Source organism: Lingula anatina, chromosome 1 (assembly GCF_051362555.1).
Source record: "Lingula anatina isolate TDL-2025a chromosome 1, LinAna3.0, whole genome shotgun sequence".
NCBI lineage: Eukaryota > Metazoa > Brachiopoda > Lingulata > Lingulida > Lingulidae > Lingula > Lingula anatina.
The window spans coordinates 22,421,597-22,437,637 of record NC_141767.1 but is presented as its reverse complement, the minus strand read 5'-3'; the positions used below and the strand labels follow the sequence as shown (position 1 = coordinate 22,437,637).

At 37.3% G+C, this 16,041-nt stretch overlaps 1 protein-coding gene across 5 annotated transcripts; it reads right to left on the bottom strand.

The window, feature by feature from the left end:
• Positions 1-363: 363 nt before the first annotated feature.
• Positions 364-15,596, bottom strand: LOC106168835 (uncharacterized). Of its 5 annotated transcripts, none has more exons than XM_086998938.1 (9): positions 15,428-15,596; positions 11,805-11,913; positions 10,872-11,162; positions 10,234-10,476; positions 5,843-5,941; positions 5,419-5,546; positions 4,662-4,792; positions 4,110-4,423; positions 364-3,617 (listed from the first exon to the last, which is right to left on the bottom strand). In XM_086998938.1, exons 2-9 carry the CDS (start codon positions 11,875-11,877, stop codon positions 1,810-1,812), a joined length of 3,087 nt encoding a protein of 1,028 aa, XP_086855064.1. In that variant the 5' UTR covers positions 11,878-11,913; positions 15,428-15,596; the 3' UTR covers positions 364-1,809. The 5 variants fall into 5 exon arrangements, with proteins under 5 accessions (XP_086855064.1, XP_086855070.1, XP_086855067.1 ...); XM_086998944.1 differs by lacking the exon at positions 15,428-15,596 and adding an exon at positions 15,053-15,314; XM_086998941.1 differs by lacking the exon at positions 15,428-15,596 and adding an exon at positions 13,548-13,889.
• Positions 15,597-16,041: the final 445 nt, after the last annotated feature.

The window sequence follows — 16,041 nt, the reverse complement described above, 5'->3', positions numbered from 1 at the left end:
GATTATAAGAGCATAGCCATCAATGGAGGTCACGTGATCTGAAGACAAGCTCAGATATCAGAATAATAGCTATAATTGCCGTTTTTGTGGTAAAACAGAATATATTATATTTCTATATGAGTTGTGTACAATGTTTTTATTGTGAAATATAGATATCATACGAAGAGTTATTATCCCTTTAAAGAATCGACTTACTTTGAATAAGGGAACGGATTCGTTATAGACTATTGAAAAGTATGCGTAAATCGTCGTTAACCCTGGGAAAATACGTTTATGGTACTTTTCCCGCCAAAATGAAGTTGTTATCCCTTTCAAGTTTGTTCATCATAAACTAAAAACAATGAAAATCACAATACAAATAACCATTTTCCCATGGTTTAATTTTTATGCAGTAACAATAAATAACATTTGAATGCGATGCAGCGACTACATAACAGCCGATGTATTCTGCTGGCACTTCTCATTTTTGTAGAGAACTGGCGCTGTATAAATAACATTGGCTGTCAAATATGGGTACAGTGTAGAAATAGATGGAATTTTGGCTAACAATACACATCTAAACAACTATGAATAATACATAAAGTATAAAACAAAGGAAGGATATATGTTTAAACAAATATAAAACAGATCCGTTTCTTCAATCATATTGCATTTGGTGCTCCTTTGCACATCCCACCTCTCCTGGTCACAACTTTTCCGAGAGAAATGCTCGACTGTTACTGGCATAACAATAAGGTTATTTTGCTATACGCTTTATGTTTTACATACATGTTTTACTGGACTAAAAATCTCATTGTTATTTTAGAGTTTTAGAGAAGTAAAAATGAATCGAGGGTAATTCGAACTCTTACTGCAATGCTCGCTGCTATCACATTTCGAGTAGTACCATTTCTTGGGAGAAAAACTTGCTATGAATGCCATCTTCTTACAAAACGTTAAAGTTTTCATGACGCTTAGCTGTAGCACCGTTGTGATAAAAGAATATGAGCTGGGAAAGAGAACTTTTTGTGAAGTGCAAGTACCAAGCAAATTGAATAATGTAATGACTAACCTCAGCCTCTTGATGTTGAAAAACATTTGATGAAAGACGTTTTGCAAACAGACCTATTAAAATCATTAAATTGAGAATGAGCAACTAGACATGGAAGAAGGTGACTTGACACTCGGAAAGATATTAGAGAACAATAACTCTAATTTAAGGAGTTGACTGATGAAACCACATATATATATATATATATATATATAACTGAAGATATGGAAGTTGCCAATTCAGAAGATACCAAAACTAGACCCTGGGCCAGGATTTAAATATGACAGCAATCTACATACACAAACTGCAAAAACGAAAACATAACTGGGTAAGAATACATTTAACACTTGCTCTTTTCCAAGTTTTAAAGCTAGATAAGTTATTTTATCCCACTTAACAAATAAAGCTTGCAAGGCCAGAGATCTTAATTGCACAATCAGCATTTTGGAAGCTTTTGATATAAATAGTACAATATATATATATATATATATATATACCCATATGCTTTTTACAGCACTAACATATATAACCCATTACAATTTTCTTGGCATTATGAGAAATGAACAAATTTCATCAAATTAAAATTATCTAGTATCACATGTAGTATCACTTCAATTCAGCAAGAAGGCCAGCTCTCTCTATAATAATTTTCACAAATTAGGCTAGAGGGAAAGCTTGTATTTGATTAATGTTTTCTTTTTCCTTTTTGCTAGAACTTGAGGTGCAGGTGTATATAGGTTCATTCATACAGTCTTTAAACACTCACTGAACACTGCACTCTAGAGAGCAGTCTGCTTTGAAGTTGCTAGATACAGAAGTGTTTTCTGTTTTTGTTTGAAGCAAGCAGAACACAGAAAATCAGTCTGCTCAGTGCCAAAGAATGGGCACCCCTGAGTCTTGCATCTCCGCCTAATAGCATCTTTCCCTTCATACCAAATATCTGGGGGGTGTTGCCCCTGCTGTTGTTCCTGATGCTGCATGTCCACTTTGTACCCTGGGGTCACCTTACTACTGGCCAAACCCCCCGATTGAGTGGACCCCATGTCCAGGTATCCCCTTTGTGGTGGTTGCTGCACACCTCGGGGCTTGAAAACCCTTCTTGTTCCATCTTCATGAATTATTTGTATTGGTACAGACCTCTCCATAGATTGAGGAGGGCTTCTAGGGGGTGAGCCTCCAGCCCTGTTAAACTGTGCCGGGACAGAAGACCGAGCCCCTGCTGCTGCTGCAGACAGCCCATGTCCTGATATATTCCGTGGCTCTGGCATGGAAACCCGCTGTCCTTGCTGTATTGCACTTTTGCTGTTGGGAGGGGGTTGTGGAGCCACTCGCTTCATTCCTGACACAGCACTGGTCTGGCCTGGCGGGGGCATTATAAAAACACTGCCTTGTGAAGTGGGATTCCTTATTGTGTTGCCATGGTAGAAAGTGGAGTTTGATAATTCTAATGTTTTAGATTTGCTGGCCTGACCAGGACCACCAGTGTTATTGAGCACCACAGTATTGTTAAGATTAGGGTCTACAGGACGACCACTGACTGGACGCTCTCCAGGCTGATTGGACCCAGTTGACCGACTCTCACTCTCACTGGGCAAGTAAAATTTGGACTTCCCAGACTGATACAGCGTTGCATCTTTCTGTTCAGCACCAGGTTTGTTAGCAATTCTATTATCCACCTTTGGAATAAGTTTAACTTCTAATTTCTCTTGGCCTGGTATGCTTTGACCGGGCCCCCTCTGCATGTCTAATACCTGTTGCTGCTGTTGTTTATAACAACCTGAACAGAGATAATTAGTGTTTGCTGTTCCAAACAATTTACAACCAGTATTAATGCATGGGACAGGGGCACTGTCAACTTCATCCTCAATTTTCTGCCCCACCTTCTGCTTCAGTTCTTCGTTCTTTTTCTGTTTTATCTTCTGGTGTTCCTCAAATCTTTCCCGTGCAGAAGACAGGTAGTTTTTGATCATTTCCTCCTCATGCTTTGCTCTTTTGTGGGACAAACTTGCACACATGACTGTGGTATGGTCTCTAAGAAGCTCTGCAGATATGGAGCTTTTCCTAGTACTTTGAGTTACAGTGTTCAAACCATTATTCTCCTTGTAATCCTTGCTTTTGTTTTTGTTCTTATTCTTTGACTTCCCAATAGTTCCAAACTTTTTGATATTATTTTTCATGGATTTCCCAATGCTTCCAAATTGTTTTGCTACAGTCTGCATTTGCTTGGCCATTTTGTTTTTCTCCCTTCCATTGTCATTCATATTCAAAGCTTTCATGCCTTCATCTGACTCAAAAGATCCAGTACTACTTGATCTGGTCTCATCACGCTCAGATTTATCACTCTCCTGACTGATTAGAATATTCTCCTTGAAAGGACAACTGTCCAGATCATCTGCCATTGGGATGGGTGCCCATTTGATGTCCAGATAACGCTCCAGTAGCTTGAGCTTATCCTCAGTGGTAAGAGAAAATCTAGCGAGGAATTTTGGGTCCTCCTCATCCTTCATCCACTGGAATGAAGCGCCAGGATCTATGGCAAAGTGAAGTGGGAGCAATTCAAAATCTGACCCTACCAGTGGAATAAGAGCTGAAATAAACCAGAGGTAATGGATTAATCATCTTTTTAATCCGCTTCTATAAAGCAAGACAACACTCACTTTGTCAATAGAGACAAATACTTCTAAAACTGAAACCAAAATTAACAAAATGGTAATCCACCATAGTCAGTTACATCAACAATGTATGAATGATATCAAATTCTGACAGCTGAAGATCTGATAAATGCAATTGGTTCTATCCTTTGCATTAACGTTCTACTATATTAAAATGTTATCAGAAAATATTAAAATATGAACACAAAAGCATACAAGAGGAAATGAAATGCAAAAAAATTGTTGCGTTCTCATATTCAAATTCGAACATATATATATGGATGACAGAGTTTATTTCAAATAATGTACTCAAATTTTTTGGTCATTTCAAAATGCTGGTTTTTGATTTAAATTTAAAAAAATCAAATTAATGCGTTTGTAAATATAATACAAAAATCATGTTCCAATAGAAGAATTACTGCAAATACCTGGAGGCCTTGGTTTGTCCACTGGTGAAGATTCTAACTCCATGGCAACTAATGCTGAGAAATGAGCAGCATCATACGTCAACACAAGTGGTGACCTATGACAACTCTTGGGATCACATTCATATGGGAGATAAATTCCACCAAAGGGAATAGGAGCAAATGCCTCCCCATTGATATCCTTGAGGTACTGATCTGCTATCACTATGACAGTGCGATGGAGGACATGGGCGAGGACAAACACATGCAACTCCTCTAAACTTTCATAATACAAGTCTCCACCATTTCCTTCACATTTATGCCATGATAGCCTGGATCTGAGGAATAACAGTGTTCATTCTTATAAAAACAATTAAAAACTAATCTAAGCTTTTTCCCTTTGTCATGTCACAAAACTTAACTTCACAAGCTGTTTCATTGTCTTAAATGATAAGCGTTTTAACTCACACTATAAAAAATAAAATCAAAATAAACAAGATGCACTATTTCGTATCAATATCTGATAACTTTACTATCATCTGCAAAGACAAGTCGCCTTTTAAAGAATTCACTTACGATCTGGTAGCAGGACTATCACAACATCCTCTCTCATTTCCACCTGGCTGGGAACGTGGTGTACTGGAGGCCAAAGTAAGCAAACTTTGCCATTCTTTTGACCATTCTTCTTCAGAATACAGCAGACCAGACTAGAACAATAATCATTTCACACATGAAGAGTTTTTAACATATCACAGCATACTACTTTGGAACTGTTGTATATATATAAAACATCTGGAAATTTACAATAATGTGACGGCAGTCTAAAAATACACCTCAACCCTCACTTCTTCAGAAATAATTGGAACAGGGATGAGATGTTTCTATGGCAAAGCAGTGATCAGTACACTAATGATGTGTTAATCACATCCACCCATCACGCTGTCTAAGTGCATGGATTCTTGTTCAACCCCTTCTCAATTTATTATGATCTTGAAAAGAAAGCTAACAAAATTCATTACAACTTACTCGAGGCCTACACAAGAGGCATTTGCACTTAAGTTTTAAGTGGTCTTAAATAATTACTTCGTCAAATTATGACATGTACCTTCACTTCAAGTTGTCTTAGTTTTTAGTGGTCTTCACTTATCACTTCTTAAAATTATTATGTGAATCTTCACCAATTAGTGTAATGGTCAGACAAATGGACAAACTTTTAAACATAGTGTTCCCAATAGCCACAGAAAATATCCAAGTGGATAATTAAATGTTTACGTCTTCATGTGAGTAAAGTTTCATTGAGGTCTGCAGGTATAAATAGTGATATTCCATTCACCTCTTTGTTTGCCTGTGTCTGTTGCCAGCGCCATCTTCTGTAGAATGCCAGTTTGTAATCACTGTGGACTAGAGTATTATACAGAGCTTTCCTGAGGGTAAGAAGTCTGTCATGGAAACCCCACATTCCTTCAAAAAAAAAAAAAAAGGAAAGCTTTTAACATTTTCCTCTAGCAAATCCAAGTCCAGATTAGTAAGAAATGCCATTTAAGAAATGTCACATAACAACAATGATCAAGTAAACTGATGAAATATTAACAGGAGGTAAAACCTCTGTTGTATTGCCAATTATCACATCATAACACTTCTCTCTCAAGCACAATTACAGTGTCTGCGCTCACACTTACAGGGATAATTACTGTCAAATTGATATCTCTTTCTCTAAACGTAAACAACTGCTGCATAACATATGAGATATAGCTTACCTAGTGAAGCTGCATGTAACAAACAGTTCCCATCTCCACTGGTCACCATTGGTAAGAGACGCTGGCAAGCTCCCATCTCTGCCCACCAGTTCAATACACCTGAGGACATAGGAATCACCTGATAATTACCACATCTGCATCATCATCATTTCTAGTTTCTATATGTACAGACTGTTATCTGTTTCTCTTTCTTCCCCCTTCTAATTTTTCTTGTTTGCATGAAATGTGATAATATTGACCTGATCAGTTTGCAATTTTCTGCACCAGAAATTATGTGCCTTTTTTTTTTTTTTTTTTTTTTTTTTGTCACTTATAGGTGCCTGGGATTTTCAACCCTGGAAATATTAACAGTGTTATGGAACATAAAAAAATGCCACTTTGTGTGCTGACAAAAGATAACAGTTATCCATCTTACTCTTTAGCCATGGCACAAATGGACATATAATGCTGGAAATAACCAGAAAAAATACACATGAGAATCTCACATGAAGACCTTGATAAATCATATAATCTCTCACAAAGGCTCCTAGATTTTCTGAAGTAGGTTACTTTGTAAGTCATAAGGCCAGTTCTCATAAAGGCATGGAGTGAGATTTTCAAAAATCAAATAAAAGCAGGTTTAATGGTTCACAGCTGCTACACCAACAAAGAGACAACATGCTGGAAATTAAGCACGGTTACATGACTGAACATGGCAAATAAACCCTTCCCTGACTAGCAACATTATGCTAGCAGATACATGTACAAACACTATATATCATTGGTCAGTGATTCTCCTGGCCTACGTTATTACACATAAGAGTCTGCAAACACACATCTGCACATACAACCATTGGCAAGTATAATTACTTGCAAATCTTTAAGATGTTATTTTCTTTAGAGTAATTCTCAAAGGGGAGATTGATAAATCAAACTAGAGGATCAGAGAGGCGATACCGCCTCTGGATATTGTACCACCAGCTGGAGTAAGCGCATTCTCATGGAAACCCCACCCCCAAAAAATGAACACCACCACCAGTCTTGTGCTTGACAAGCTCTATGAAATGCAATAAACAAGAGTTCTCAAAATATGAAAAAATATATATATATCGAACAAACATAACTGTTCAAAACAAGCAGCTGTTCAAATTGAGCTGTATTTTCCTAACACTGATCACTCCTGTGATTTTCTAGACAATAGGCCTATTGGTTTTCCTTGAAATGCGTTATCAGTATTGCATATTTGCTGACAAAAGAGAAAACCTAGGGACAACAGTGGGCAGATCTCTGCTAGCTTTGAAGATATGAGGGGCAAGAAAATATGCAGAGTTCAGTTTGTGGTGAAAAAGTAGGTCAAAGGTCAATTTCAAGGTCACAGTATATGACTTCCTATAAAAGTTCAATAGTAGCTATGGGCATTTCTTTGCCAATTTTGGAGATATGAAGGCCAGGAAACATGCAAAGTGCAGTTCATCATAAATAGTAGATCAAAGGTCAATTTCAAGGCCATAGTAAGATTGCCAGTATATGACTTCCTATTCAAGTTCAATAGTAACTTTGGACTTATCTCTGCCAGTTTTCGAGATATAAGGGATAGAAAATTTGCAAAGTTCAGTTCATGGTGAAAAGTAGGTCAAAGGTCAATTCCAAGGTCACAATAAGACTGCCAGTATATGACTTCCTATTAAAGTTCAACAGTAACTATGGGTGTATCTCTGCCAGTTTTGGAGATATAAGGGTTGAAAATTTTGCAAAGTTCAGTTCATGGTGAAAAGTAGGTCAAAGGTCAATTTCAGGATCATATTTAGATTGCCAGTATATGACTTCCTATTCAAGTTCAATAGTAACTATAGGCGTATCTTTGCCAGTTTTGGAGATATATAGATCAGAAAACTTGCAAAGTGCAGTACTGAAAAGTAGGTCAAAGGTCAATTTCAAGGTCACAGTTAGATTATCAGTATATGACTTCCTATTCAAGTTCAATAGTAACTATGGGCGTATCTCTGCTAATTTTGGAGTATTTCACATTTTCCCCACTGAATATTGTGATGTTGTAATTTTTGATATAGGGCAACGCCTAAACCATATCATAAACAAAAAAATGGACACCACCGCCAGTATTGCACTTGACAAGGTCTACAAAATGCAATAAAAAAGAGGTCTCTGGCATTTACCGTTCCAGATTTAGAGCGAGTTTTCAGTTTCGGTATCTAATGGCTGCTTCTCCCGTGAAAATGCACCGAATGACCCCAAACTCCCAAAGATGAAAGGAGTCCCCAATGGTAACCCCTCATTATAACAGGAGAGCTTAGGGCTGTGTAGTTTCCTAAAATTAGCACAAACAAATATTTTTTTACAGAAAATTCCCATTTTTAGAAAATTTTGGCTTGTTTGACCTTGAAAAAAAGGTCAAAAGTCAAATCCAAGGGCATATTTGGAATCTCCACATATGACTTTCGGTCAGACTTCTGTAGTAATTTTTCCCATAATTCCTTTGGTTTGGGAGATATTAAGCATTGAATTTTCAAAAATTTTGACAAGGGTGCGTTTCAACAAGCGTCATGCCCAGGCCAGTGCACCGATGGAGACAAAAAAACCAGGGTGTTCAAGTTGAGATTATATGTGACCTAAATCCAAGAGATGGGGACACAGGTCCTTGTGGTCTAGGAGGAGAAGCGGTAACGGTGACTTGTTTCCGGCGCCCGACTGCGGAGCCGCAGGAGCCGGCGGAGCCGCAGGAGCCGGCGGAGCCGCAGGAGCCGGCGGAGCTGTACGAGACGGGTCGGGACTAAAACCATGAGTACCGCCAGCGTACACGCTGGTGGTACTAATGAACTCTAGTGAAAGTTTTTTCTTTTTTTTTTCATTTTTGAAAGCGGGTTACTTTTTTAAGTTACATTAAGGCCAGTACATGCTTTCCTCAGACCTTGTTGTCTTAAAGCGTGCCAAAATCAGGTTGCAACATTTCCCACAGAACTTCTCAAGTCCTCAAAAATTTATATACAAGATAAAATGCATTTAGCATTACAGACATGTTTGTGAGATCTTTGCAAATTATAAGTTCAGTCAATCAAATGCAATATTAAGGCAGACTGTGATGCAGCTCTTAGACATAAAATTTTCTCCCCTTGATATAAGCTAGTTCAATTTCTGATATGAAAGGATATTCTCAAGCATCCTGCAATCATGTCTAAGTGATATGAATTACAGCAGTACATGAGAACACCCAGTCAGACCCAGGAGGTGCATATTCTCTGTCAATCTTGATGACATGAAACTCAACATGATGTGAGGCAGGGAACAATCTGAACAAAGTTCAATAGCTAGGTGTTAAATACAAAGTCTATTACTTTTCAGTCCAATTGGACTGATGATACAAACCCGATACCTAATCAAATATGTCAGGTAAAAATGTAAGAGATAAACAATATATTTAGATGGGCATGTTAAAAGGTTAAGAAAGGATCAAGAATTAGAGAGCTGCCTAGGTGCGGCATTAATAGCAACTGGAAATTCCAGGAACAAGATTTTTCAATAGTATCAAATTCTGAAAGCAATAAAATGTGGCTAAGGAACCATTATTTTTCTGCACCTATTTACATCAGCAATAAGTCTTAATCTATCAGGAATTTTTGTTGAATTGAGAGCCAAATTTTGATCACAAGATTATCTAAAGGCCATCCCCCCGTTTTACGATTATAACAAACCCATTGTTTATAATTAATGTTTTGTTGTATGTTTCTGATTATGACTTGTCCTATTGTCCTAAATATTTTGATTCTATTGAATATCCCAAACATACTTTAATCATTGTGTTAGTAGCATACCGTCAACCTTTTAGATAGATCAGTTATTATATATTCATAATACAAATCTTTTGGCATCATAAAATATCCATTACTTCTATTTATGGTCAATTTACCACAGATGTTCATCAGTAAGATTTAGAACCAAAACTACTTCAAACTGTCCAATGTCATTCAGAGCGCCCTTGAAATGATTGCTCATATACTAGCACCCCATTAGGTGATATAAATTAAGTTGTACACAACGACATCTTGGCAGCCTAAACCCCCAAAGGCTGCAGGCACATAAGTACAAGAAGGTAAAATGCATTTACACAATTTATTATCTGACACAGTGGGTAAGCAGAATCAGAACCCATGGGAACTTACACTTAATGCAGGTTTGCAATATTTTACACCAATCAAATCAAGCAAAGATCCATAATAAAAGTAATAATAATTCAGAGTCATAAACATAAAAAATTGCCAGGTCTTTTCATGAAAGTGAATACAGGTCTATATTTATCTTGTCTTTTTTCTACATGGTTCATTGGTACAAAACATACATGAGTTCAATTTAAAACTTTACTACAAAAATGTGCCCATGGCTCTTTAAAAATGACTCACCTGCCTGCTCTAGTGACACTAAAGTGGACATTTCAATGAGATCTTTCTCAAGGAAAGCCCTGTAGTCTTCAGTGTATTTGGTCAGGTCTGGAAGCATGAATGTGAACTCTGGCGTCTCCACTAGATGTGGAAATTGATCATCCCGAGATTCCTTAATGTCACTGAGCACTTCTTGACGAGCATGATCCACAAGACTCAAATTCTGAGTGGCTGCTGATATTCCTCGCTTCAGCTTCTTTTGACCTAATGGCGAGTCAATTTAAAACATGACTTTACCTATTTCTCTCAGAGGCATATTTCTTGTTTATTTAGCTTAGTCTCAATATTTTCCTATAATGCCATGTCTGCTTGTCATGATATATGAAAGACTCCTGGGAACCAAATATTATCAGTTGCATCTACAACATACTGGGTAAAATTGAGGAATTCAGCTAGAAATACCAACCAGATAAATAAATGACAAATGAGATTTTCTGAAAGCAGTTGTGGATAATAAAATTGCTTTTTGATAAAAGCATACTGCAATAAATATTGGAAATAACTCCTAAATGAGAAAGTCGATGGGAAAAAGAAGACAGCATTTAAGGTCTTATAAGCAAACAATGGTGATTTACACATGAACTTTTCCTCATATTTACCTGCATCGGAACCTGAAATGGAACCTTTTTCAACAGCTTCGCCCTTGACAAGAGGAGGCTTCATTTTCCCTCCGCTGTTGGCCGTATCATTTTCACTCTGCCTGAATCCCACCCCTCCATCATTCACAGGGAACTGGTTTGCCTTGGTTTGCTGTCCAAAGACCTGCCGCTGACTCACAACATGAGGTTTAGTTTCTTCCAGAACGGGTGACAGATCACGTGGAAAGGGCGGTGTGCCACTCCTCATAGAGTTAAATGCCTTTAGAGCTTGGATGTAATCATAATTCGCACCTATAAAATATAGTAATGGGGAAAACAAGTTCAGTTTTGATTTAAACCAAGATTATTCAACATTAACCTATACTCTTGAAAAACATTAAACTGTAGCATTTTAACACCACACTGAAAAAATAAGTGTAAATTACTCAACTTACTGAATTATAAATAATCTAAAGGTTAAACTTGAAGCTCTCCCTATTAGATACAGAATTGTAAAAGTTGGTTAATATGGTTCAGCTATATTCACTGATTAAAAACTTCAAACAGTAGCATAAAACATGATTTATATAAACTCCACATAAGTTTACAATCATTAATAAATAACCAAGGTAGTATTTTGTCAATAAATATGCTCACTTCAAAAAATGAAACCTTTAGAAACCTATTCCTCCGTTGTCCCAGTCCCATAACACTTTGTGACCATCTTTACTCAACTTCTTGTAGGTCCCTGGCCAATCCTGAGTCTGCATCAAACTTTGTGAAACTCTTAACTCACCATCAAGAAGGTCCCTGGCCAGCCCTGGGTCTGCCCCAGTCTCAGACGGGCATCACATTTTGTGACCCTCTTTACTCACAGTCTAGAAGGTCCCTGGTCAGCCCTGGGTCTGTTCCAGTCTCTGGTGTGCATCAAATTTAGTGGCCCTCTTTACTCACCTTCTAGAAGATCCCTGGCCAGCCCTGGGTCTGCCCCAGTCTCTGTTATGAACTGTGACAATTTTTTATCCATGGTCCACAGCTGCTACACTAACAAGGAGACAGCATGCTGGAAATCAAGCACAGCTTGGTAAATAAATCCTTCCCTGACTCACAATAACATGTTAGCAAATAGATATAAACAATATATATTAAAAGGTCTTTGATTCAATTCTCCCACCTTGTAATGCTGTGTTCACAATACAGTCTCTGAGTCTCTCTCTCTCTCTCTCTCTCTCTCTCTCTCTCTCTCACACACACATACACACACACACATACACACACCTTATAAACTGTTAAAATGTTTTTTGGGGTATTTCTGAGTGGCAACATTAAAGAAGTAACTAACAGGATTTATATCTGTGTCAGATCCTGTCCCAATGACAACAGAAACCAAAGCCAGTATAAAGAGTTAAAGCATGAAACAAAAATCCAAATTACTCAAATGTGACATTGTTTTGTTAGACATATCTGTCTGATTGAGCTTAATGTCATTGACTTTTTTGGTGTCTCCTTGACATTTCCATGGCCAGGATTCCATTGTGTTTATTCATGTAATCATTCATAGAAACGTAAATAATTTGCTGGTGTTTTACAACCTATGTCAACAAAAGGCATTGCTATTAGCAGACCTTTCATATGTTTGAGTCACTGTGGTTTGATAAACAAAATTCCATATAAGGTTAAATGGGTTTAACACCCCAAAACAATGGCTGTATACTATGGCGTACTTTAAACAAGTGACTTAAAATATTGCAAAAAAATTCTTACAAGATTTATGACTACATCAGAGCTAAGCCTCTATCCTACAAAAATCTTCCATCACAACTGTCTCCTACTGTCGTGTTCACAGGGCTTCCAGGGCCCATATTATTATTTCCAAGTAATAACATCAGCTAAATGTCATGGGATAGATGTGTTACTACTCATAATGTTGCACTGGTGTGTGGCACAGTCTCAAGTTATGCTTTGAAGAAATATGGATTTTCCTGTGCAATGAATTTACCAAGTCACAACATGCAGCCCTACTTCCTGCAATTTCAATGAAAGATTACCCATTCCACCTGAAATTATTTGCTTAAACAGGTTACATAATAGGGTGTCCTCACTTCACTGACAGTTAATATGATAAATGCTAATGTAAAAAATGAATGACTAGTCAAGAAGTAAAACTGGTTTGAATTTTTCCATCCCAGCATGTCAATCCATAACCTTGTACTTAAAACTTGATGCAATGACAGAATATGGTATGCAAATTCTGGTCCCTTATTTTTGAACCTATCAAATTAAACCAGAGCCTACAGAAATATTTCTGTCTAGGGCATAAACTGCCCCATGCTAAGTGTATCTTCGCCTTCTGAACTCTGCTCGCAGGTGAAAAGGAAACATGGCAGATTTTCAGTAATCACTGCCAACATGACTCATTCCACATAGCAAATAGATCACTTATTTACTGGCCATTTGCTTAACAATTCTCCAAATGAATAAATACTCCTCATATGAAAAATACCTAAAAACAGCACCTGTATACTTTTATTCCCTGATCATCTCATATCTATGAAATTAATGTCAATGGTCTAATTAATCCCATATCATATCCAGGACTCAGACATCCCAAAAATGAAAAATTGCCCTATCCACTTTCATATCTTGCTCAAGCTTCAATCTTATTTGCAATTTCTTTTAAGAGAAATATAAACCCACCTTCACCATTACTTCACGGTGCACAAACTGCCAACTAAATAAGAGAACTTCCACCACATCTACACATAACTGTAAAGATTCTCCAATGTGTCCTCAAGTCTTACTTCTTTCATATTATTTACAAATAGCATCAAAAATCCATATGATGCATATTCATACAGCCTAACAATGCAGGTAAATGGCTGCTGTCCACAACAAGGTCAGATATCAGCAATCATGAACATGCATGCAAAATACCCTGTAACCTTAAGGTCTTATGATTTCTGCTAGATCACAATCCTTTTGTGGTCTTTTTGGATTGACTGTCATAACATAATGGCATGTAGTGTGATAACCTTAGTAGAAAGGCAGTGAATGCTTAAGTTCCACTCAGATAATTCCCCACCACTTGTTTGCAGAGGCATCAAAACTGATTACTGACTTATTACATGCATGGAACTGCATGGAACTTTGATGTGCTTTCCATATATACTGTGCTTTCCATATATAATTTTTTTTTACATATTGATAAGACAACTTAACTTAAATGTTTTATTTTCACTAATGAATTTTTTAATATTTTAGGAATGGCACATATTGATACAAGTTGTTCAAACATTATCAATGATAAACCTTTGTTTAGATATACCAATATTTACCAGTATCACACTGTGGGTTTATACAGCTATCAAAAAGCAACCAAATCTAAATGGCTTAAAAAATACAGCTTTGCTTTGATTTGCACTACATCAACAATGTCTCCGCAATGAAGTTTCAGATTTCATTATGCAAGGGCCAAGAAGGAAATGCAATCTAAGAATTTAGCATTAGTCCACTTTTAGGCCCTAAAGGTTAGTATTGTAGAAGCCTAAAAAGTTTCTGAAAGTTTCTGTAACTTTTTTCACAAAGTAGCACCAGTCCACTTTTAGACCCTTACTATCCAAAAGATTAGTACGGTAGAAGCCCTTAAAGTTTCTGAAAGTTTCTCTTTTTTTAATAAAATGGTCAGATATACACTGTCTCCTGGAGCAGGGAGACAGTGGAATAAAGTCATGGTTCTAATTAAAAAATGAAAATACCCCATCCCCACCCGCCCGCTTTACAAAGGCATTAGTGTGCTGTAATAATCCATGTTGCACTTCTGTTAATATTTTCTCTTGACTTTTATGTTAAACTGCAAACACACACACACAATAAAAAATCTCTCAAACCACATTCAGACTCACACATTGAACTCTGCAGGAGATTCTCACTAAAGTGCAATTAGTAGAATCAGTTTAGTTGTCTGACATGCCTTCTTGAGCAGCTAGGTGGTGATTAGACATTGTGTGCTGATTAAGGTGATTCCACTTATTGCACTTTTAAAAGCTAGATCCCCTGCTCTGAATTGGACCGTCCAAGCTAGTATATTTGAATTTGAATGCACCCTCAGACAACTATAGGGAAATGATTCTAATGAAACTTTCGCCCACAATCTGAAATGGAACTCCCTTTTCCCTTTTCATCTTCACTAGCTGCATATATACCTGGTGCAGTTTCTGAAGACTATATCTTGGCCTATGTCGATGGCTTTAGTCTTGGCTTAGAACGAAATACACACCTATTGACGGATTCGTGGTAGTCTAGGCTCTTTTCGATAGATTACGTTGTAATTGATGACGCACTTAAAATACTTCCATTGTCAAGGAATACCCGATCAAAATTTCCTTGATTCTGGGTATTCTATAAATTTTAGATATGAAAGAGAGTGGACGAGTCACTGACGTCAACTATGACTGCGGTTTTGGACTAGAATGCCAAAACAAACCAGTTTACGGTACCATTTGCATTACCAACAGCGTTTCTGGATGCTCAAATAACATTGCAACACCACTTTTAGAATTTCACTGGATTAATTTTACCTGGCTTACAGCCCCTCCTGATAATTCTTTAGTTTAACAAAGAACCTTGTAACATGTCCAATTCAATTCTGCTGCTACCTTCTAAGGCTTCCGCCATGTTGAAAGTGACGTCATTGATCAATACGAGGCAGGTGCTTACCGGTTTCAAATTTTTGCTATCATCTACGCTGTAGGTTAATAATGACGAAGCAGACGAAGTGATTGTAATAAAGAACAACACATGCGATGTGAATTATACAGTAAATTTCTGTTTTACTACAAATGCCAGCAAAATGCTGCTCATTACAAGGTCACAATGACACTTTGCCCCCCCCCCCCCCCCCCTTTGACCACGTCGTTTCCCACCTACCCGACATACACCCGTCATCTGCAAGTCGGCCGGTTTAATGTTTTTAAGATAAGAGAAAATCTTTCAGAGCATGTGAAGAATATTAAAAATATCTTTGTTAAATTATTTGCTTCAATGTATTGTCTAAATGGAAAAGATCAAATATTTCATGTGTAGTATGTTCCAATTTCATTTAAAAAATAATAGCCACTAAAAATATGACTTAACTAGAGGATCAGAGAGGCAATACCGCCTCCGAATATTGTACCACCAGCTGGAGCAAGCG